We start from the raw sequence: 22,706 nt of genomic DNA, 5'->3' as shown, positions 1-22,706 counted from the left end.
GCTGTGTAGGTATGTATATTTGCGTGTGTGGACGTATGTATATACATGTGTATGGGGGTGGGTTGGGCCATTTCTTTCATCTGTTTCCTAGCGCTACCTCGCAAACGCGGGAGACAGTGACAAAGCAAAAAAAAAAAAAAATATATATATATCCCTGGGGATAGGGGAGAAAGAATACTTTCCACGTATTCCCTGCGTGTCGTAGAAGGCGACTAAAAGGGGAGGGAGCGGGGGGCTGGAAATCCTCCCCTCTCGTTTTTTTTTTTTTTTAATTTTCCAAAAGAAGGAACAGAGAAGGGGGCCAGGTGAGGATATTCCCTCAAAGGCACAGTCCTCTGTTCTTAACGCTACCTCGCTAACGCGGGATATGGCGAATAGTTTGAAAGAAAGAAAAGAAAGATATATATATATATTTTTTTTTTTTTTTTTTGATTTGTCGCTGTCTCCCGCGTTTGCGAGGTAGCGCAAGGAAACAGACGAAAGGAATGGCCCAACCCACCCCCATACACATGCCTTGATTCAATCCACTGACAGCACGTCAACCCCGATATACCACATCGCTCCAATTCACTCTATTCCTTGCCCTCCTTTCACCCTCCTGCATGTTCAGGCCCCGATCACACAAAATCTTTTTCACTCCATCTTTCCACCTCCAATTTGGTCTCCCTCTTCTCCTCGTTCCCTCCACCTCCGACACATATATCCTCTTGGTCAATCTTTCCTCACTCATTCTCTCCATATGACCAAACCATTTCAAAACACCCTCTTCTGCTCTCTCAACCACGCTCTTTTTATTTCCACACATCTCTCTTACCCTTACGTTACTTACTCGATCAAACCACCTCACACCACATTTTGTCCTCAAACATCTCATTTCCAGCACATCCAACCTCCTGCGCACAACTCTATCCATAGTCCACGCCTCGCAACCATACAACATTGTTGGAACCACTATTCCTTCAAACATACCCATTTTTGCTTTCGGAGATAATGTTCTCGACTTCCACACATTCTTCAAGGCTCCCAGAATTTTCGCCCCCTCCCCCACCCTATGATCCACTTCCGCTTCCATGGTTCCATCTGCTGCCAGATCCACTCCCAGATATCTAAAACACTTCACTTCCTCCAGTTTTTCTCCATTCAAACTCACCTCCCAATTGAATTGACCCTCAACCCTACTGTACCTAATAACCTTGCTCTCATTCACATTTACTCTTAACTCTCTTCTTTCACACATTTTACCAAACTCAGTCACCAGCTTCTGCAGTTTCTCACATGAATCAGCCACCAGCGCTGTATCATCAGCGAACAACAACTGACTCACTTCCCAAGCTCTCTCATCCCCAACAGATTTCATACTTGCCCCTCTTTCCAAAACTCTTACATTCACCTCCGTAACAACCCCATCCATAAACAAATTAAACAACCATGGAGACATCACACACCCCTGCCGCAAACCTACATTCACTGAGAACCAATCACTTTCCTCTCTTCCTACACGTACACATGCCTTACATCCTCGATAAAAACTTTTCACTGCTTCTAACAACTTGCCTCCCACACCATATATTCTTAATACCTTCCACAGAGCATCTCTATCAACTCTATCATATGCCTTCTCCAGATCCATAAATGCTACTTACAAATCCATTTGCTTTTCTAAGTATTTCTCACATACATTCTTCAAAGCAAACACCTGATCCACACATCCTCTACCACTTCTGAAACCACACTGCTCTTCCCCAATCTGATGCTCTGTACATGCCTTCACCCTCTTAATCAATATCCTCCCATATAATTTATCAGGAATACTCAACAAACTTATACCTCTGTAATTTGAGCACTCACTCTTATCCCCTTTGCCTTTGTACAATGGCACTATGCACGCATTCCGCCAATCCTCAGGCACCTCACCATGAGTCATACATACATTAAATAACCTTACCAACCAGTCAACAATACAGTCACCCCCTTTTTTAATAGATTCCACTGCAATACCATCTAAACCTGCTGCCTTGCCGGCTTTCATCTTCCGCAAAGCTTTTACTACCTCTTCTCTGTTTACCAAATCATTTTCCCTAACCCTCTCACTTTGCACACCACCTCGACCAAAACACCCTATATCTGCCACTCTATCATCAAACTCATTCAACAAACCTTCAAAATACTCACTCCATCTCCTTCTCACATCACCACTACTTGTTATCACCTCCCCATTTGCGCCCTTCACTGAAGTTCCCATTTGCTCCCTTGTTTTACGCACTTTATTTACCTCCTTCCTGAACATCTTTTTATTCTCCCTAAAATTTAATGATACTCTCTCACCCCAACTCTCATTTGCCCTTTTTTTCACCTCTTGCACCTTTCTCTTGACCTCCTGTCTCTTTCTTTTATACGTCTCCCACTCAATTTCATTTTTTCCCTGCAAAAATCGTCCAAATGCCTCTCTCTTCTCTTTCACTAATACTTAGGGAATATTTAGGGAATCAGTGATGGATTGCGCAAAAGATGCTTGTGGCATGAGAAGAGTGGGAGGTGGGTTGATTAGAAAGGATAGTGAGTGGTGGGATGAAGAAGTAAGAGTATTAGTGAAAGAGAAGAGAGAGGCATTTGGACGATTTTTGCAGAGAAAAAATGCAATTGAGTGGGAGATGTATAAAAGAAAGAGACAGGAGGTCAAGAGAAAGGTGCAAGAGGTGAAAAAAAGGGCAAATGAGAGTTGGGGTGAGAGAGTATCATTAAATTTTAGGGAGAATAAAAAGATGTTCAGGAAGGAGGTAAATAAAGTGCGTAAAACAAGGGAGCAAATGGGAACTTCAGTGAAGGGCGCAAATGGGGAGGTGATAACAAGTAGTGGTGATGTGAGAAGGAGATGGAGTGAGTATTTTGAAGGTTTGTTGAATGTGTTTGATGATAGAGTGGCAGATATAGGGTGTTTTGGTCGAGGTGGTGTGCAAAGTGAGAGGGTTAGGGAAAATGATTTGGTAAACAGAGAAGAGGTAGTAAAAGCTTTGCGGAAGATGAAAGCCGGCAAGGCAGCAGGTTTAGATGGTATTGCAGTGGAATTTATTAAAAAAGGGGGTGACTGTATTGTTGACTGGTTGGTAAGGTTATTTAATGTATGTATGACTCATGGTGAGGTGCCTGAGGATTGGTGGAATGCGTGCATAGTGCCATTGTACAAAGGCAAAGGGGATAAGAGTGAGTGCTCAAATTACAGAGGTATAAGTTTGTTGAGTATTCCTGATGAATTATATGGGAGGATATTGATTGAGAGGGTGAAGGCATGTACAGAGCATCAGATTGGGGAAGAGCAGTGTGGTTTCAGAAGTGGTAGAGGATGTGTGGATCAGGTGTTTGCTTTGAAGAATGTATGTGAGAAATACTTAGAAAAGCAAATGGATTTGTATGTAGCATTTATGGATCTGGAGAAGGCATATGATAGAGTTGATAGAGATGCTCTGTGGAAGGTATTAAGAATATATGGTGTGGGAGGCAAGTTGTGAGAAGCAGTGAAAAGTTTTTATCGAGGATGTAAGGCATGTGTACGTGTAGGAAGAGAGGAAAGTGATTGGTTCTCAGTCAATGTAGGTTTGCGGCAGGGGTGTGTGATGTCTCCATGGTTGTTTAATTTGTTTATGGATGGGGTTGTTAGGGAGGTGAATGCAAGAGTTTTGGAAAGAGGGGCAAGTATGAAGTCTGTTGGGGATGAGAGAGCTTGGGAAGTGAGTCAGTTGTTGTTCGCTGATGATACAGCGCTGGTGGCTGATTCATGTGAGAAACTGCAGAAGCTGGTTACTGAGTTTGGTAAAGTGTGTGAAAGAAGAAAGTTAAGAGTAAATGTGAATAAGAGCAAGGTTATTAGGTACAGTAGGGTTGAGGGTCAAGTCAATTGGGAGGTGAGTTTGAATGGAGAAAAACTGGAGGAAGTGAAGTGTTTTAGATATCTGGGAGTGGATCTGGCAGCAAATGGAACCATGGAAGCAGAAGTGGATCATAGGGTAGGGAAGGGGGCAAAAATTCTGGGAGCCTTGAAGAATGTGTGGAAGTCGAGAACATTATCTCGGAAAGCAAAAATGGGTATGTTTGAAGGAATAGTGGTTCCAACAATGTTGTATGGTCGAGGCGTGGGCTATGGATAGAGTTGTGCGCAGGAGGATGGATGTGCTGGAAATGAGATGTTTGAGGACAATGTGTGGTGTGAGGTGGTTTGATCGAGTAAGTAACGTAAGGGTAAGAGAGATGTGTGGAAATAAAAAGAGCGTGGTTGAGAGAGCAGAAGAGGGTGTTTTGAAATGGTTCGGGCACATGGAGAGAATGAGTGAGGAAAGATTGACCAAGAGGATATATGTGTCGGAGGTGGAGGGAATGAGAAGAGGGAGACCAAATTGGAGGTGGAAAGATGGAGTGAAAAAGATTTTGGGTGATCGGGGCCTGAACATGCAGGAGGGTGAAAGGAGGGCAAGGAATAGAGTGAATTGGAGCGATGTGGTATACCGGGGTTGACGTGCTGTCAGTGGATTGAATCAAGGCATGTGAAGCATCTTGGGTAAACCATGGAAATCTGTGTAGGTATGTATATTTGCGTGTGTGGACGTATGTATATACATGTGTATGGGGGTGGGGGTTGGGCCATTTCTTTCGTCTGTTTCCTTGCGCTATCTCGCAAACGCGGGAGACAGCGACAAAAAAAAAATATATATATATACATATATATATATATATATATATATATATATATATATATATATATATATATATATATATATATATATATATGCTCCTATGAGTCCACGAGGAAAATGAAACACGAAAAGTTCCCAAGTGCACTTTCGTGTAATAATCACATCATCAGGCGAGACACAAGAGAGGAATATAACAGTCAATTGATATACATCGAAGAGACGAAGCTAGGACGCCATTTGGTAAACATGTGATTGTCCAAAACATACAACGAGCGTTCATAAACTTATCATTTTACAAATCTTATCAACAATAAAGTTATCTAATTTGTACAGACCATCACTAATATTAAGATTATAATTCTTTGTGTATTTAATAATAGAAGATTCAATGATATTTCTCTTGGTGATAGAGTTAGAGTTAACAACTGAGATGGCGTTACTCCAGTCAATACAATGATCATAGTTTTTAACATGATTAAACCAGGCATTTGATTCCTGTCCCGTTCTTATACTATATTTATGTTGCTTAAGTCTAACAGAAAGATCCTTACCAGTCTAACCAACATAAAATTTATCATAGTTTCCACAAGGAACTTTATAGATGCAACCAAGAGAATTTTCTGGTGAATTCCTGATGAAGATATTCTTTATAGTATTATTGTTGCTAAAGGCAACATTTACATTAAAGGATTTAAGCAACATGGGAAGCAAAGTGAAATTATTATTAGAAGGGAGAACTAAAAGATTCTTGGTGTTAATGGGAGGTTTGGGCTCAACTCTATAAAATGATTTCTTTGCTAACTTAAGGGATTTATCAATGAAAGATCTAGGGTACTTTAACTCAGATCTAATTGAATATATCTTCTCAAACTCATCATCAATGAACTCTGGACTGCAAATACGTAATGCCCTTAGGAACATAGATTGAAATGATGATAATTTAACTCTGTCATGTTGAGATGAGTAATAATGGATATATGAGCATACATTGGTGGGTTTTCTGTATATGCTAAACTTAAACTTGTTTCCTTGTCTATGGACCATGCAATCGTCTCTTCGATGTATATCAATTGACTGTTATATTCCTCTCTTGTGTCTCCCCTGATGATGTGATTATTACACGAAAGTGCACTTGGGAACTTTTCGTGTTTCATTTTCCTCGTGGACTCATAGGAATATCTTGATCATGCGCAAAATTGTGATCCTTTCCAATATATATATATATACATATACATATATATGCCCTGATTCAATCCACTGACATCACGTCAACCCTGGTATACCACATCGATCCAATTCACTCTATTCCTTGCCCTCCTTTCACCCTCCTGCATGTTCAGGCCCCGATCACACAAAATCTTTTTCACTCCATCTTTCCACCTCCAATTTGGTCTCCCACTTCTCCTCGTTCCCTCCACCTCCGACACATATATCCTCTTGGTCAATCTTTCCTCACTCATTCTCTCCATGTGCCCAAACCATTTCAAAACACCCTCTTCTGCTCTCTCAACCACGCTCTTTTTATTTCCACACATCTCTCTTACCCTTACATTACCTCCTCGATCAAACCACCTCACACCACACATTGTCCTCAAACATCTCATTTCCAGCACATCCACCCTCCTGCGCACAACTCTATCCATAGCCCACGCCTCGCAACCATACAACATTGTTGGAACCACTATTCCTTCAAACATACCCATTTTTGCTTTCCGAGATAATGTTCTCGACTTCCACACATTCTTCGAGGCTCCCAGGATTTTCACCCCCTCTCCCACCCTATGATTCACTTCCACTTCCATGGTTCCATCCGCTGCCAAATCCACTCCAAGATATCTAAAACACTTTACTTCCTCCAGTTTTTCTCCATTCAAACTTACCTCCCAATTGACTTGACCCTCAACCCTACTGTACCTAATAACCTTGCTCTTATTCACATTTACTCTTAACTTTCTTCTTTCACACACTTTACGAAACTCAGTCACCAGCATCTGCAGTTTCTCACATGAATCAGCCACCAGCGCTGTATCATCAGCGAACAACAACTGACTCACTTCCCAAGCTCTCTCATCCACAACAGACTTCATACTTGCCCCTCTTTCCAAAACTCTTGCATTCACCTCCCTAACAACCCCATCCATAAACAAATTAAACAACCATGGAGACATCACACACCCCTGCCGCAAACCTACATTCACTGAGAACCAATCACTTTCCTCTCTTCCTACACGTACACATGCCTTACATCCTCGATAAAAACTTTTCACTGCTTCTAACAACTTGCCTCCCACACCATATATTTTATTAATACCTTCCACAGAGCATCTCTATCAACTCTATCATATGCCTTTTCCAGATCCATAAATGCTACATACAAATCCATTTGCTTTTCTAAGTATTTCTCACATACATTCTTCAAAGCAAACACCTGATCCACACATCCTCTACCACTTCTGAAACCACACTGCTCTTCCCCAATCTGATGCTCTGTACATGCCTTCACCCTCTCAATCAATACCCTCCCATATAATTTACCAGTAATACTCAACAAATTTATACCTCTTATCCCCTTTGCCTTTGTACAATGGCACTATGCATGCATTCCGCCAATCCTCAGGCACCTCACCATGAGTCATACACACATTAAATAACCTTACCAACCAGTCAACAATACAGTCACCCCCTTTTTTGATAGATTCCACTGCAATACCATCCAAAACTGCTGCCTTGCCGGCTTTCATCTTCCGCAAAGCTTTTACTACCTCTTCTTTGTTTACCAAATCATTTTCCCTAACCCTCTCACTTTGCACACCACCTTGACCAAAACACCCTATATCTGCCACTCTATCATATATATATATATATATATATATATATATATATATATATATATATATATATATATATATATATATATATATATATTTGTATATATATATATACATATATATATATATATATATATATATTTATTAAATTTATTAAAAAAGGGGGTGACTGTATTGTTGACTGGTTGGTAAGGTTATTTAATGTATGTATGACCCATGGTGAGGTGCCTGAGGATTGGAGGAATGCGTGCATAGTGCCATTGTACAAAGGAAAAGGGGATAAGAGTGAGTGCTCAAATTACAGAGGTATAAGTTTGTTGAGTATTCCTGGTAAATTGTATGGGAGGGTATTGATTGAGAGGGTGAAGGCATGTACAGAGCATCAGATTGGGGAAGAGCAGTGTGGTTTCAGAAGTGGTAGAGGATGTGTGGATCAGGTGTTTGCTTTGAAGAATGTATGTGAGAAATACTTAGAAAAGCAAATGGATTTGTATGTAGCATTTATGGATCTGGAGAAGGCATATGATAGAGTTGATAGAGATGCTCTGTGGAAGGTATTAAGAATATATGGTGTGGGAGGCAAGTTGTTAGAAGCATTGAAAAGTTTTTATCGAGGATGTAAGGCATGTGTACGTGTAGGAAGAGAGGAAAGTGATTGGTTCTCAGTCAATGTAGGTTTGCGGCAGGGGTGTGTGATGTCTCCATGGTTGTTTAATTTGTTTATGGATGGGGTTGTTAGGGAGGTAAAGGCAAGAGTTTTGGAAAGAGGGGCAAGTATGAAGTCTGTTGTGGATGAGAGAGCTTGGGAAGTGAGTCAGTTGTTGTTCGCTGATGATACAGCGCTGGTGGCTGATTCATGTGAGAAACTGCAGAAGCTGGTGACGGAGTTTGATAAAGTGTGTGGAAGAAGAAAGTTAAGAGTAAATGTGAATAAGAGCAAGGTTATTAGGTACAGTAGGGTTGAGGGTCAAGTAAATTGGGAGGTGAGTTTGAATGGAGAAAAACTGGAGGAAGTGAAGTGTTTTAGATATCTGGGAGTGGATCTGGCAGCGGATGGAACCATGGAAGCAGAAGTGGACCATAGGGTCGGGGAGGGGGCGAAAATTCTGGGAGCCTTGAAGAATGTGTGGAAGTCGAGAACATTATCTCGGAAAGCAAAAATGGGTATGTTTGAAGGAATAGTGGTTCCAACAATGTTGTATGGTTGCGAGGCGTGGGCTATGGATAGAGTTGTGCGCAGGAGGATGGATGTGCTGGAAATGAGATGTCTGAGGACAATGTGTGGTGTGAGGTGGTTTGATCGAGTAAGTAGCGTAAGGGTGAGAGAGATGTGTGGAAATAAAAAGAGCGTGGTTGAGAGAGCAGAAGAGGGTGTTTTGAAATGGTTTGGGCACATGGAGAGAATGAGTGAGGAAAGGTTGACCAAGAGGATATATGTGTCGGAGGTGGAGGGAACGAGGGGAAGAGGGAGACCAAATTGGAGGTGGAAAGATGGAGTGAAAAAGATTTTGTGTGATCGGGGCCTGAACTTGCAGGAGGGTGAAAGGAGGGCAAGGAATAGAGTGAATTGGAGCAATGTGGTATACCGGGGTTGACATGCTGTCAGTGGATTGAATCAAGACATGTGAAGCGTCTGGGGTAAACCATGGAAAGCTGTGTAGGTATGTATATTTGCGTGTGTGGACGTATGTATATACATGTGTATGGGGGGGGGTTGGGCCATTTCTTTCGTCTGTTTCCTTGCGCTACCTCGCAAACGCGGGAGACAGCGACAAAGTATAAAAAAAAAAAAAAATATATATATATATATATATATCTTTTTTTTTCTTTCAAACTATTCGCCATTTCCCGCATTAGCGAGGTAGCGTTAAGAACAGAGGACTGGGCCTTTGAGGGAATACCCTCACCTGGCCCAATTCTCTGTTCCTTCTTTTGGAAAATTAAAAAAAAACGAGAGGGGAGGATTTCCAGCCCCCCGCTCCCTCCCCTTTTAGTCGCCTTCTACGACACACAGGGAATACGTGGGAAGTATTCTTTCTCCCCTATCCCCAGGGAATATATATATATATATATATATATATATATATATATATATATATATATATATATATATAGCATGGGCTACAGATAGGGTTGTGCGGAGGAGGGTGCATGTGTTGGAAATGAGATGTTTGAGGACAATATATGGTGTGAGATGTTTTGACTGAGTAAGTAATGAAAGGTTAAGAGATGTGTGGTCATAAAAAGAGTGTGATTGAGAGAGCAGAAGAGAGTGTATTGAAATGGTTTGGTCTCATGGAGAGAATGAGTTACGAAAGATTGACAAAGATGATATATGTGTCAGAGGTGGAGGGAACGAGGAGAAGTGGAAGACCAAATTGGAGGTGGGAGGATTGAGTGAAAAATACTCTGAGTGATCGGGGACTGAACATACAGGGGGGTGAAAGGTGTGCAAGGAATAGAGTGATTTGGAATGATGTGGTATACTGGGATGTATGTGCTGTCAATGGATTGAACCTGGGTATGTGAAGCATCTGGGGTAAACCATGGAAAGTTTTGTGGGGCCTGGATGTGGAAAGGGAACTGTGGTTTCGGTGCATTACACATCACAGCTAGAGACTGAGTGTGAATGAATGTGGCCTTTGTTGTCTTTTCCTAGCCGTACCTTGCACTTGCGCGGGGGGATGGGGGTGCCATTTAATTTGTGTTGGGGTGGCAATGGAAATGGATGAAAGCTACATGTATGACCATGTACTTTTGTGTATATGTATATGTCTGTGTACGTATATATATGTATATGTTGAAATGTAGAGGTATGTACATGTGCGTGTGTGGGCATTTATGTATATACATGTGTATGTTGGTGGGTTGGGCCATTCTTTCGTCTGTTTCCTTGCACTACCTTGCTAATGCTGGAGACAGTGACAGAGTATAATAAAATGAATAAAAGAATATGTGCCAAAACGTTTTTGTAGATAGGATTGTAATCTAGTTTGGACTCAAGCATGGAAATGAACCAAGATCTATCATTTGTCACTAGATCGATAATGGAAAGACAAGAGGGAGAAATTTAGGAGGATCAACCAGAGAACAGTTAGCTATTAATGGGGGGGATGATGTTAGAAGGAAACCCAAAAGCGTCCAGACAATGAATTTGGCCCTTCTCTTTTATAGACAATGTTTAAGGACCTATTTTTAGCTACTGATATCACCTGGAACAGATAAAGCAAAAATATTAGTGAACACAAGGAAAGGGGCAGAGTTGCATCCTTCCATTCTCAGCACCAAAGGGTAACTGAGGCAGCAAATCACATCATCTTGATACTAAGACTGTAATCATGTAATAGGAATTTGTTTGGCAGTTAAACCTGATGCATGAAAGCCTTATTTTGAATTGTAATCTTTGGATTTCTTTACTGAGACTGTACTTTAACTACAGATATGAACCCTATATGCTCTCTTGGGGAGCACTAAGATATGATTTTTCATGTAGATCTGGTGTTTCCAATTATATCTTATCAAGTACTACTGAATAGATAGCTTTTGAATCCTTGAAATAATTAAAAGGTTCACCAATAAAAGATTGTTATAGATTATGTGCATTAGATATTATTATTTGTGAAGCCAGATTTCTTAATGGAAATAAGTCTTCCCTGAAAATCCTACACAGAAATCTTAAGTGAATGACTGTAAAGTGATATGGTAAAATTGAAAACATGGTTCACTTTATCTTTACAGTATAGGTATGAATTATGGAAATAGGTAAATGAACAATAGTGATATGTCTTTGCCCCACCCCATATGAATGGAAAGGCTTAAGATGTTTTTGTTTATTCCATTTATGAATCTCATGAGAACATTGCAAATAGTTAAAGATAAATCTGAAGTGTCAGGTGAGTGGAAACAGCTAAATTAGATGAAATTATTTAGCAAGTAAAAAAGGTTGAAAGATCAAAAAGATAGGAAAATGAGATATAGCAACAATTCTAAGATTGTGTTTAGAAAGTATTGAATTGTCAGTATGGCTGCAATGTTCTTGTAGTTTAAAAAAGTAGATCATCAGCATTGATTAGGAAATCATATTGGTGATGTATCCTTTGGTGACGAAAGACAAGCAGTCTATCTTTTTACCTCAGACACTTTACATTCAAGGAGATGAGTATCATTTACATATATAGTTATGTTGTATAGAATAGGTTATCAACCTGTTTTTGAAGATTTTCATTATACCTCTTCCTTTTCCTGATTTTCAGGAAAATTAGCTGTTAAATCATTTGTGGGAAAGATTCCTTTTGCAATTTTTGCTGTTGTTTCTTAGTACTTGAAGTTATTTTTATATTGAATGTGGTACATACTGGTTATTTTACACTGTATACATTAATCTCCGGGCTATTTTTGTTATCATTTGTTCGAAATGCTTTCAGTTAATTGATGTAACTTTAAATTCAGAACATTACTTTTCCCTATACTCAGACAGATTTTGCTTGGTCCAGCCAAAAAGTATGACAGAATGGGAAAGGGAACGTGAAATACAAGAGTTTAGTAAAGCAGCTCAGCTGTTCCAGCCTCTCACCTCTACCATGGCAAATAGGTAATTAATGTAAATCCTATATTTTCAGTATAATATTGAATTGATTCTTATCAACCCTTAAGCTACGAGATGCATCACTTGATGGTTTACAATCAACTGTGATATACATCATGTGAGACAAAATATCTATACTACTTTTCAAAGTGAGTGCTAAGTTTAGCATTCATAAACCACGTTACATGTCCCAGTAGGCCAGCTCAAATCATCAGGTCCTAAGTAGCATCTCTTTGGGCACTGAGGCCTCACCTATGTCGCTGTCTCCCAGTACCACCTACTTCCCATGTTACAGGTGATGCATGAGGAAAATCTACTGGAAGGAAGTGTTAGCAAAGAATAAGCTTTAAAATAATTCTTAGATAGACTTGTTAACTTAATGTCAGTTGTCTTGTTCTATTGTTTGGTCATCCTAACTGCAACATGCATCATATTATGCTGGTACATGATCAACTCTGACAGTGACATACATCACCTAAAACAAAATTTTTGCCCACTGATTCAAAGATCTCTCAATCTGTATCTCTGATGCTTGTTCCTTTGTGGAACTTCCTGAAGGATGTGGCCATGGCAATAGAGTCTCCATAACTAGTGAACTCCAGTGCTGCATCTTAACCTTTATGCCTCACCCTTAACAGGCTAGTTGCAGAGGGCAAGTCTAGTGCAGGGTTTGCAGAGGCTCTTACCTAATGTTTCAACTGACTACTTCTACCTATTGTTTCTACCTAATGTTCGTACCTAAATGTTACTACCTACTACTTTTGTCTACTACTCCTACCATTTTGCCAAAAGGCAGGGCGAGCACAAAGTGCTCATCACAGGAAAATCTAGTTATGAAGAATGAGCTGTGTGAGTTAAGTGTTGTCAAGTGTTATGTGTGACAAAGTGAGATTGTATGTTTGTGGACAGAATGCCAATAGTCCATGTGCGGGTGAGACAGAAAGAAGAAAGCCACATGGGTCAGAGGCATGCATCTTGACAACCAGTGAAGTATAGGCTCACCATGCAGCTGTCACAAACCCTTCCAATACCCAGGCTGGTTGTACTGGTAGTATACCTTCCTGGTTGTTGGCCACCAACCAGTTACTACCTATTACCTACTGATTCAAAGATTGCATGCCAAATTCAGTACTCCACTCATGCTTCCCTCCTTCCCTTTCCCTCCTTCTTACAGTGCATGACTCCCAACTTTTGCTCCTTTTACTCTTTTCATTTTTCCTTTCATCCCTGTTATGCACTAAATTGCCAGCTGGGCAGCTCTCAGATGCTCACTTCAGCACACCACCATGGCAAAACAAAGGTAGCTAAAGAATGCATATATTTAGTTTTTCTTTCTTCATGCACTTATGTCTTTATTTTTATAAGCATTTATAAGATAGCATCTATTGATCTGGAGAAGGCATATGATAGGGTTGATAGAGATGCTTTGTGGAAGGTCTTAAGATTATATGGTGTGGGAGGTAAGTTGCTAGAAGCAGTGAAAAGTTTTTACCAAGGATGTAAGGCATGCGTGATGTCTCCATGGTTGTTTGTTTATGGATGGGGTGGTTAGGGAGGTGAATGCAAGAGTTTTAGAAAGAGGGGCAAGTATGCAGTCTGTTCTGGATGAGAGGGCTTAGGAAGTGTCAGTTGTTGTTCAATGATGATACAGTGCTGGTGGCTGATTCAGGTGAGAAACTGCAGAAGTTGGTGACTGAGTTTGGTAAAGTCTGTGAAAGAAGAAAGCTGAGAGTAAATATGAATAAGGTAAGGTTATTAGGTTCAGTAGGGTTGAGGGACAAGTTGATTGGGAGGTAAATTTGAATGGAGAAAAACTGGAGGAAGTGAAATGTTTTAGATACCTGGGAGTGGATTTAGCAGCTGATGGAACTATGGAAGCAGAAGTGAGTCACAGGGGTGGGGAGGGGGGCGAAGGTTTTAGGAGCATTGAAGAATGTACGGAAGGTGAGAATGTTATCTCAGAGAGCAAAAATGAGTATGTTTGAAGGAATAGTGGTTCCAAGAATGTTATATGGCTGCGAGGCATGGGCTGTAGATAGGGTTGTGCAGAGGAGGGTGAATATGTTGGAAATGAAATGTTTGAGGACAATATGTGATGTGAGGTGGTTTGATGGAGTAAGTAATGAAAGGGTAAGAGAGATGTGTGGTATTAAAAAGAATGTGGTTGAGAGAGCAGAAAATGGTGTGTTGAAATGGTTTGGTCACATGGAAAGAATGAGTAAGGAAAGATTGACAAAGAGGATACATGTGTGTCAGAGGTAGAGGGAATGAGGAGAAGTGGGAGACCAAATTGGAGGTGGAAGGATGGAGTGAAGGATTTTGAGCGATGGGGGCCTGAACATACAGGGGGGTGAAAGGCACGCATGGTATACCGGGGTGGACATGCTGTCAGTGGGTTGAACCAGGGCATGTGAAGTGTCTGGGGTAAACCATGGAAAGTATTGTGGGGCCTGGATGTGGGAAGGGAGCTGTGGTTTTGGTGCACTACACATGACAGCTAGAGATAGTGTGAACGAATGTGGTCTTCTTTTTGTCTTTTCCTAGCGCTGCCTTGTTGGGGGGATGCTATTTCATGTATGGCAGGGTGGCAATGGGAATGGATGAAGGCAGCAAGTATGAATATGTACGTCTGTATATATGTATATGGCTGTGTATGTATGTATTTATATGGTGAATTTTTTTATTTATTTATTTATATATTTATTATACTTTGTTGCTGTGTTCTGCATTAGCGAGGTAGCGTAAGGAAACAGACGAAAGAATGGCCTAACCCACCCACATACACATGTATATACATACACGTCCACACACGCACATATACATATCTATACATCTCAACATATACATATATATACACACAGAGACATATACATATATACACATGTACATAATTCATACTGTCTGTCCTTATTCATTCCCGTCGCCACCCTGCCACACATGAAATGACAACCCCCTCCCCCCGCATGTGCGTGAGGTAGCGTTAGGAAAAGACAACAAAGGCCACATTCGTTCACACTCAGTCTCTAGCTGTCATGTATATTGCACCACAACCACAGCTCCCTTTCCACATCCAGGCCCCACTGAACTTTCCATGGTTTACCCCAGATGCTTCACATGCCCTTGTTCAATCCATTGACAGCACGTCGACCCCAGTATACCACATCGTTCCAATTCACTCTATTTATTGCATGCCTTTCACCCTCCTGCGTGTTCAGGCCCCGATCACTCAAAATCTTTTTCACTCCATCTTTCCACCTCCAATTTGGTCTCCCACTTCTCCTCGTTCCCTCCACCTCTGACACATATATCCTCTTTGTCAATATTTCCTCATTCATTCTCTCCATGTGACCAAACCAATTCAAAACACCCTCTTCTGCTCTCTCAACCACACTTTTTTATTACCACACAACTCTCTTACCATTTCATTACTTACTCGATCAAACCACCTCACACCACATATTGTCCTCAAACATCTCATTTCCAGCACATCCACCCTCCTCCGCACAGCTCTATCCACACCTTGCAACCATATAACATTGTTGGAACCACTATTCCTTTAAACATACCCATTTTTACTTTCCAAGATAATGTTCTAGACACATTTTTCAGCGCTCCCAGAACTTTTGCCCCCTCCCCCACCCTATGATTCACTTTTGCTTCCATGGTTCCATCCGCTGCCAAATCCACTCCCAGATATCTAAAACACTTCACTTCCTCCAGTATTTTTTCCTTTCAAACTTACCTCCCAATTGACTTGTCCCTCAACCCTACTGTACCTAATAACCTTGCTCTTATTCACATTTACTCTCAGCTTTCTTCTTTTAAACACTTTACCAAACTCAGTCACCAGCTTCTGCAGTTTCTCACCTGAATCATCCACCAGCACTGTATTATCAGCGGACAATAACTGACTCACTTCCTAAGGTCTCTCATCCAGAACAGACTGCATACTTGCCCCTCTTTCCAAAACTCTTGCATTCACCTCCCTAATAACCCCATCCATAAACAAATTAAACAACTATGGAGACATCACACACCCCTGCCGCAAACCAACATTTACTGAGAACCAATCACTTTCCTCTCTTCCTGCACATACACATGCCTCACATCCTTGATAAAAACTTTTCACTGCATCTAACAACTTGCCTCCCACACCATATATTCTTGATACCTTCCACAGAGCATCTCTATGAACTCTATCATATGCCTTCTCCAGATCCATAAGTGCTACATACAAATCCATTTGCTTTTCTAAGTATTTCTCACATACATTCTTCAAAGCAAACACCTGAGCCACACATCCTCTCCCACTTCTGAAACCACACTGCTCTTCCCCAGTCTGATGTTCTGTACATGCCTTCACCCTCTCAATCAATACCCTCCCATTTAATTTCCCAGGAATACTCAACAAACTTATACCTCTGTAATTTGAGCACTCACTTTTATCACCTTTGCCTTTGTACAATGGCACTGTGCAAGCATTCTGCCAATCCTCAGGCACCTCACCATGAGTCATACATACATTAAATAACCTTACCAACCAGTCAACAATACAGTCACCCCCTTTTGTAATAGATTCTACTGCAGTACCATCCAAACCCTCTGTCTTGCTGGCTTTCATCTTCCGCAAAGCTTTTACTACCTCTTCTCTGTTTTCCAAATCATTCTCCCTCACCCTCTCACTTTGCACATCACCTCGACCAAAACACCCTATATCTGCCACTCTATCATCAAACACATTCAACAAACCTTCAAAATACTCACTCCATCTCCTCACATCACAACTACTTGTTATCACCTTCCCATTAGCCCCCTTCACTGAAGTTCCCATTTGTTCCCCTGTCCCAAGAACTTTATATACCTCCTTCCAAAACATCTTTTTATTCTCCTTAAAATTTAATGATACTCTCTCACCCCAACTCTCATTTGCCCTCTTTTTCACCTCTTGCACCTTTCTCTTGACCTCCTGCCTCTTTCTTTTGTACATCTCCCAGTCATTTGCATTTTCCCTGCAAAAATCATCCAAAAGCTTCTTTCTTCTCTTTCACTAATAATCTTACTTCTTCATCCCCACCTCTCACTACCCTTTCTAATCTGCCCACCTCCCATGCTTCTCATGCCACAAACATCTTTTGCGCAATCCATCACTGCTTCCCTAAATACATCCCATTCCTCCCCCCCTCTCCTTACATCCTTTGTTCTCACCTTTTTCCATTCTGTACTCAGTCATTCGTGGTACTTCCTCACACAAGTCACCTTCCCAAGTTCACTTGCTCTCACCACTCTCTTCACCCCAACATTTTCTCTTCTTTTCTGAAAACCTCTACAAATCTTCACCTTCGCCTCCACAAGATAATGATCAGACCTCCAAAAGTTTCTTTTTCATGTACCTATCAATTAACACGTAATCCAATAACGCTCTCTGGCCATCTCTTCTACTTACACACTTATACGTATACGGTGAAATTTATAGGTATGTATATATGTGTTTTCCCTGGGGATAGGGGATTAAGAATACTTCCCACTTATTCCCTGCGTGTCGTAGAAGGCGACTAAAAGGGGAGGGAGCGGGAGGCTGGAAATCCTCCCCTCTCGTTTTTTTTTTAATTTTCCAAAAGAAGGAACAGAGGGGGCCAGGTGAGGATATTCCAAAAAAGGCCCAGTCCTCTGTTCTTAACGCTACCTCGCTAACGCGGGAAATGGCTAATAGTTTAAAAGAAAGAAAGAAGTATATATGTGTGTGTGGGCGTTTATGTAAATACATGTGTATGTTAGTGGGTTGGGCTATTCCTTGTTTATTTCCTTGTGCTACCTTGCTAACGTAGCAAGATAGTGCCAGAAATAAGGCCCACATTCATTTACACTCAGTCTCTATCTGTCATGTGTAATGCACCCCTGTCAGCGAGGTAGTGCTAAGACCAGATGATTGAGCCGTCGAGGGAATATATTCACTTAGCCCCCTTTTTTGTTATCTCTTTTGGAAAATATAAAAAATGGGAGGGGAGGATTTCATATGCTTTTTTTTTTTCTAAAGAAAAGAAAAAAATCACTTTTCTTAAAATTGGGTAAAGGAACCACTGGAAATCTGACACCTTGGTCTGTGGAGGAGCTTGAGTAGCCTTTTTTGTTGTTGTATAATCTGTTTTGTTTCCTTAGCATTTTATTGAGATTATTGTCTCTTTTGCCAGAAGATCTTGGTATCTTTTTGTGTTAGGTTTCTTTTATAACAAACCCCACAGTGTGTAGTAATGCCAGTTTTGTGGGTTCTGTTGAAGCTAATGACCACATATGAAGTGTATTTATTATTCCTTCTGAAAGGGGCTCACTGTATTGGTAGTGTTTTGTTAGGATAATTTTGGAACAATGGATATTTCCCCATTTATCTAGTTAGAGGAGTGGGTAGATCTTGTGAGAGCCCACAATTTGAAACAAGCAAAAGAGTGGTACAGTTTCCTTTCTTTTATTGGCCCAACCATCGGTTGTTGTATGACATTAGATTAAGAACTTTGGGTGCTTCACTAGTTGAGGGTGCTCCTGGATCTTTTAATCCTCTCCGTATGGATGACCATGCAACCAAAGCCTGATCCTAGTAGAGCCTGATCCCCTTATAGGGGATGAGAGTGCCTTGGATGTGAGTCAGTTGTTTGCTGATGATATAGTACTGGTGGCAGATTCAACTGAGAAACTGCAGAAGTTGGTGACTGAATTTGGAAGAGTGTGTGAAAGAAAGTTGAGAGTGAATGTAAATAAAAACAGGGTTATCAGATTCAGCAGATTTGAGGGACAGGTTAGTTGGGATGTGAGTTAGAATGGAGAAAAATTAAAGGAAGTGAAGTGTTTTAGATATTTGGGAGTGGAAATGGCAGCAAATGGAACCATGGAAATGGAAGTGAGCCACATGGTGGGAATAGAGTTGAAGGTTCTGGGAGTACTAAAGAATGTGTGGAAAGAGAAAACACTATGTGGGAGGGCACAAATGAATATATTTGAAGGAATAGTTGTCCCAACAGTATTATATGATAATTATGCAGAAGAGATAGATGTTTTGGAAATGAAATGTTCAAGGACGGGATGTTGTGTAAGTTGATTTGACCGAGTAAGTAAGGTAAGGATATGAGAGATGTGTAATAATAAAAAGACTGTGGTTTAGAGATCAGAAGAGGGTGTGCTGAAATAGCTTGGACATATGGAGAGAATGAGTGAGGAAAGGTTAACAAAGAGGATATATGTGTCAGAAGTGGAAGAAGCAAGGAGAATGGGGAGACTGATTTGGAGATGGAAGGGTGGAGTGAAAAAGATTTTGAGAAACCTGCAGGAGGGTGAGAGGCATGCATGGGACAGAGTGAATTGGAATGATGTGGTATACTGCTGTGGACATGCTGTCAATGGACTGAACCAGGGTGTGTGAAGCATTCAGGGTAAACCATGTAAAGGTCTGTAGGCCCTGGATATGGACAGGGATCTGTAGTTTTGGGGGCATCGCACCACATAACAGCTAGAGAATGTGTGTGAGTGTATGTGGCCTTTCTTTGTCTGTTCCTAGTTCTGCCTTGCTAATGTGGGAATGGTGAACAAGTATGAAAAAAAATGCATTTTATAATATATAGTACTTTCAATATCTGTGCCAGCATGCACGAAGATAAGATCTAGCAATGATGTTTAATCAGTCCCTGTTATTCTAATGTGCTCATTGACATTCTGTTACTGGAAATTTTCATGTGTGCACTCTAAAAACTTGTGTCTCAAGACTTTCTGTTACCTTGAGAATCCAGATTCCCCAATGTTTCTCTTTAGTTTGAAATTCCCTATTATCAGTACATAATCTCTGAGAATTTGTTTTACTGCTTCTTGTACTCTCTTCATTGTTCCTTGGCTGGATCATAGCATCACGTAGGAGGATTGCATGATATTAACATCACTATGGACTTCTTTTGTACAGTTACTCTTCCCATTGTGTATTGTCTGAATTGGCCATTGTCTGCTTTTTCTTTAAACTTCAGGCTATCTTTTGTCAAGGTAGCAAGTTCTCCCACTGCTTTGCCTTCTATTTCATTCCTTACTTTCACATACTCCTTTGGGTTAAATAGGTATGATCTTATTTCTTGAATAAGCTTTGTTTCCAGTCATCAGGTACACTTTCTCTATATCCAGTCCTGGAATTCCAGCTTTTTGCCATTAACTCCTAATGCATCAATATTTGAATACAGTATTTTCAGTATGACATTAGCAATTTTTAATATTCTTGTGCTCTATGCAGTGCTAGTGGGGCTACTCCATCCTCTTGCCTCATTTAATGTCTCCATTTTTTTATATTCTGACTGTATTTTTTTTCTCCCTCTCTTCCTTTGATTGTCACATTTGATGAATATACCAATGAATTGCACCATGCCTTTAAGTTTTTTCATTTGCCTAATTATCTCCTGTTTAGATGACACCAAGTCAAGAATAAGCACAGTCATATCTGGTCACTCTCTTATGTCTTGATTGAAACCAATACATCTTCTTTCTGTTATCACTGAAGTCGCATCTGGCAATTCCATATTGTCCAGGAATCTTTTGATAAGCATTTTTTCTTTATCCTTTCTTCCTTAGTTGATGCATAATCTTCCAAACCTAGAATATTTAGTAATATATGTCTGTCAACCTCCTGCTTTACTGATCTTCCTGATTTTGGTGCTACCAACTTTTTAGCTAGATCCTTCAGTGTTGAATTGTCAGCCTCTGTGTCTCTGACTTTCTTTAAAATCTCTCTTTCAGTTAACAATCATTGGTCCTGTATGCTCTGTACTTTCCTGAACCTTCTATAAATTTGTCATAAAGTTCATTGGTTGCTATATTTCTAACAATGCATGTTATTCTTTCAGCTGCTTGACTTAATTTCCTCTATACCTCTAACTGTATGACATCAGGTCCGTGTTCCTCCTCACCATTCTTTAAGCTCTGTGTCTGTTGATCATCTGCCAGAATTGCTCCTTCTGAACTTTCCTGCTCACTGCTGTCACTAGTTTCTGTATGTGTTTTAGTCCTCCAGGGAACCCAAAAATAACCCATGCCCTGGAAATCTTCAGTGACTTCTAGTGGTTCAGGCAGATGTATAGAATTAAGGATGTTGCTTCCATTCTATAGAAGGGTCCTTTGATAGAGGTGAAAAAGTCCTTTCATATAAACAAAAAGGAGCTGTATGTCCATTGTCATCTCCCATGATATCATGAGTCTTGGGTTTTGGATTTTCATTTTTGATGTGCAGTTCTGTGGGTGACCACTGCCTGATGAACAGAGGCTCTTGCAAATCCCTGACTCTTTTGAGTTAGAGGAAAAGATTCTCTCTCTCTATGGTAGTGTCAATAGGCCTCCATCACCAATGCTCTTATTGCCAAGGAATATGTGGGATTTGGGCAGATGCCTTTTCAAGATTATATGCAGTATCAACAGAAATGTCCATGGGTGAGGAGGCTTTTAATTTCATACTTTTGTGAGGATTATTCCCAGGTGAAGCTCTTTACCACCAGAATCATTATGATACTACAAACACATGTATCTCTGGTTTTTGATCCATTAGCAGTCACAGCAGACACTTTGTCCTTGCATGAGAATTTTCGGAGTTATATTTATTCTTTACACACACACACACACACACACACACACACACACACACACACACACACACACACCCATGTATCTTTGGAGAAAAGGTCATCTCAAACTGCCATATTTTACAACATATAAGACACAGTGCTGCCATATAATATGAACCCCTGGTTTAGCAAAGAATATGTAGGAAAAAATCATTGATTTCTCAAGCATGCCTCTTAAATCTAGCTTGCTTTACATCTGATATTACCATTAGATAAGCAGTTCCCTTATGGCTTCTTCTTCCCTAAGGACCAGTTGTCATTGAGTTGGTTGTTTTTAATCTGTATTAGCAGGGATTTCATAAAATTATTGCAATAAAAACACAATTTATCAGTGAACTGTAAATGTATGTTTTCTGTGTAAATGTATGTTTTCTATTCCTTCAGACACTCCTGTTGGCAGTGGCTTTAGGATCAAAGCATCTGACTTTACTTATATTTTGGTATTTTCCCTTTTTTTTCTCAGAGGTAAAAATTCTATTACGCTGGATATTTTTGTGAATATTGGAAGGGGTTTGAGGAATTCTTAGTGGTGAAATCACAGATATTAGTAGATAAGTGGAAGGTTTTTCTATTCTGCTGACATGAACACTGCTTAAGTCTTTTGTCTCAACATTTTGCTATAGCTGCTGTGCATAGGTCTTTTGTCTCAACATTTTGCTATAGCTGCTGTGCTTAGGTCTTTTGTCTCAACATTTTGCTATAGCTGCTGTTCTTAGGTCTTTTGTCTCAACATTTTGCTATAGCTGCCAGTAGATCAACATTACCACAGTTTTTTGATAAAGGATATTATTTTATTATTATACTTTGTCGCTGTCTCCCGCGTTAGCGAGGTAGCGCAAGGAAACAGACGAAACAATGGCCCAACCCACCCACATACACATGTATATACATACACATCCACACACAGCACATATACATATCTATACATCTCACTGTATACATATATACATAGACAGACATATACATATATACA

General features: G+C 40.4%; 1 protein-coding gene across 1 annotated transcript in view; it reads left to right on the top strand.

The window, feature by feature from the left end:
• LOC139749683 (G patch domain-containing protein 1-like) overlaps nucleotides 1-22,706 on the top strand; it is a 61,987-nt gene that overhangs the window by 31,209 nt on the left and 8,072 nt on the right. Inside the window, exon 3 of the mRNA XM_071663848.1 lies at nucleotides 11,987-12,104. Within this exon, the coding sequence (XP_071519949.1) occupies nucleotides 11,987-12,104 (118 nt within the window). The remainder of the gene's footprint in view (nucleotides 1-11,986; nucleotides 12,105-22,706) is intronic.

Source organism: Panulirus ornatus, chromosome 8 (assembly GCF_036320965.1).
Source record: "Panulirus ornatus isolate Po-2019 chromosome 8, ASM3632096v1, whole genome shotgun sequence".
In the NCBI taxonomy this organism is placed as follows: Eukaryota; Metazoa; Arthropoda; class Malacostraca; order Decapoda; family Palinuridae; genus Panulirus; species Panulirus ornatus.
Note: the sequence above shows the minus strand (reverse complement) of the source record. Positions and strands in the feature narration are given on the sequence as shown.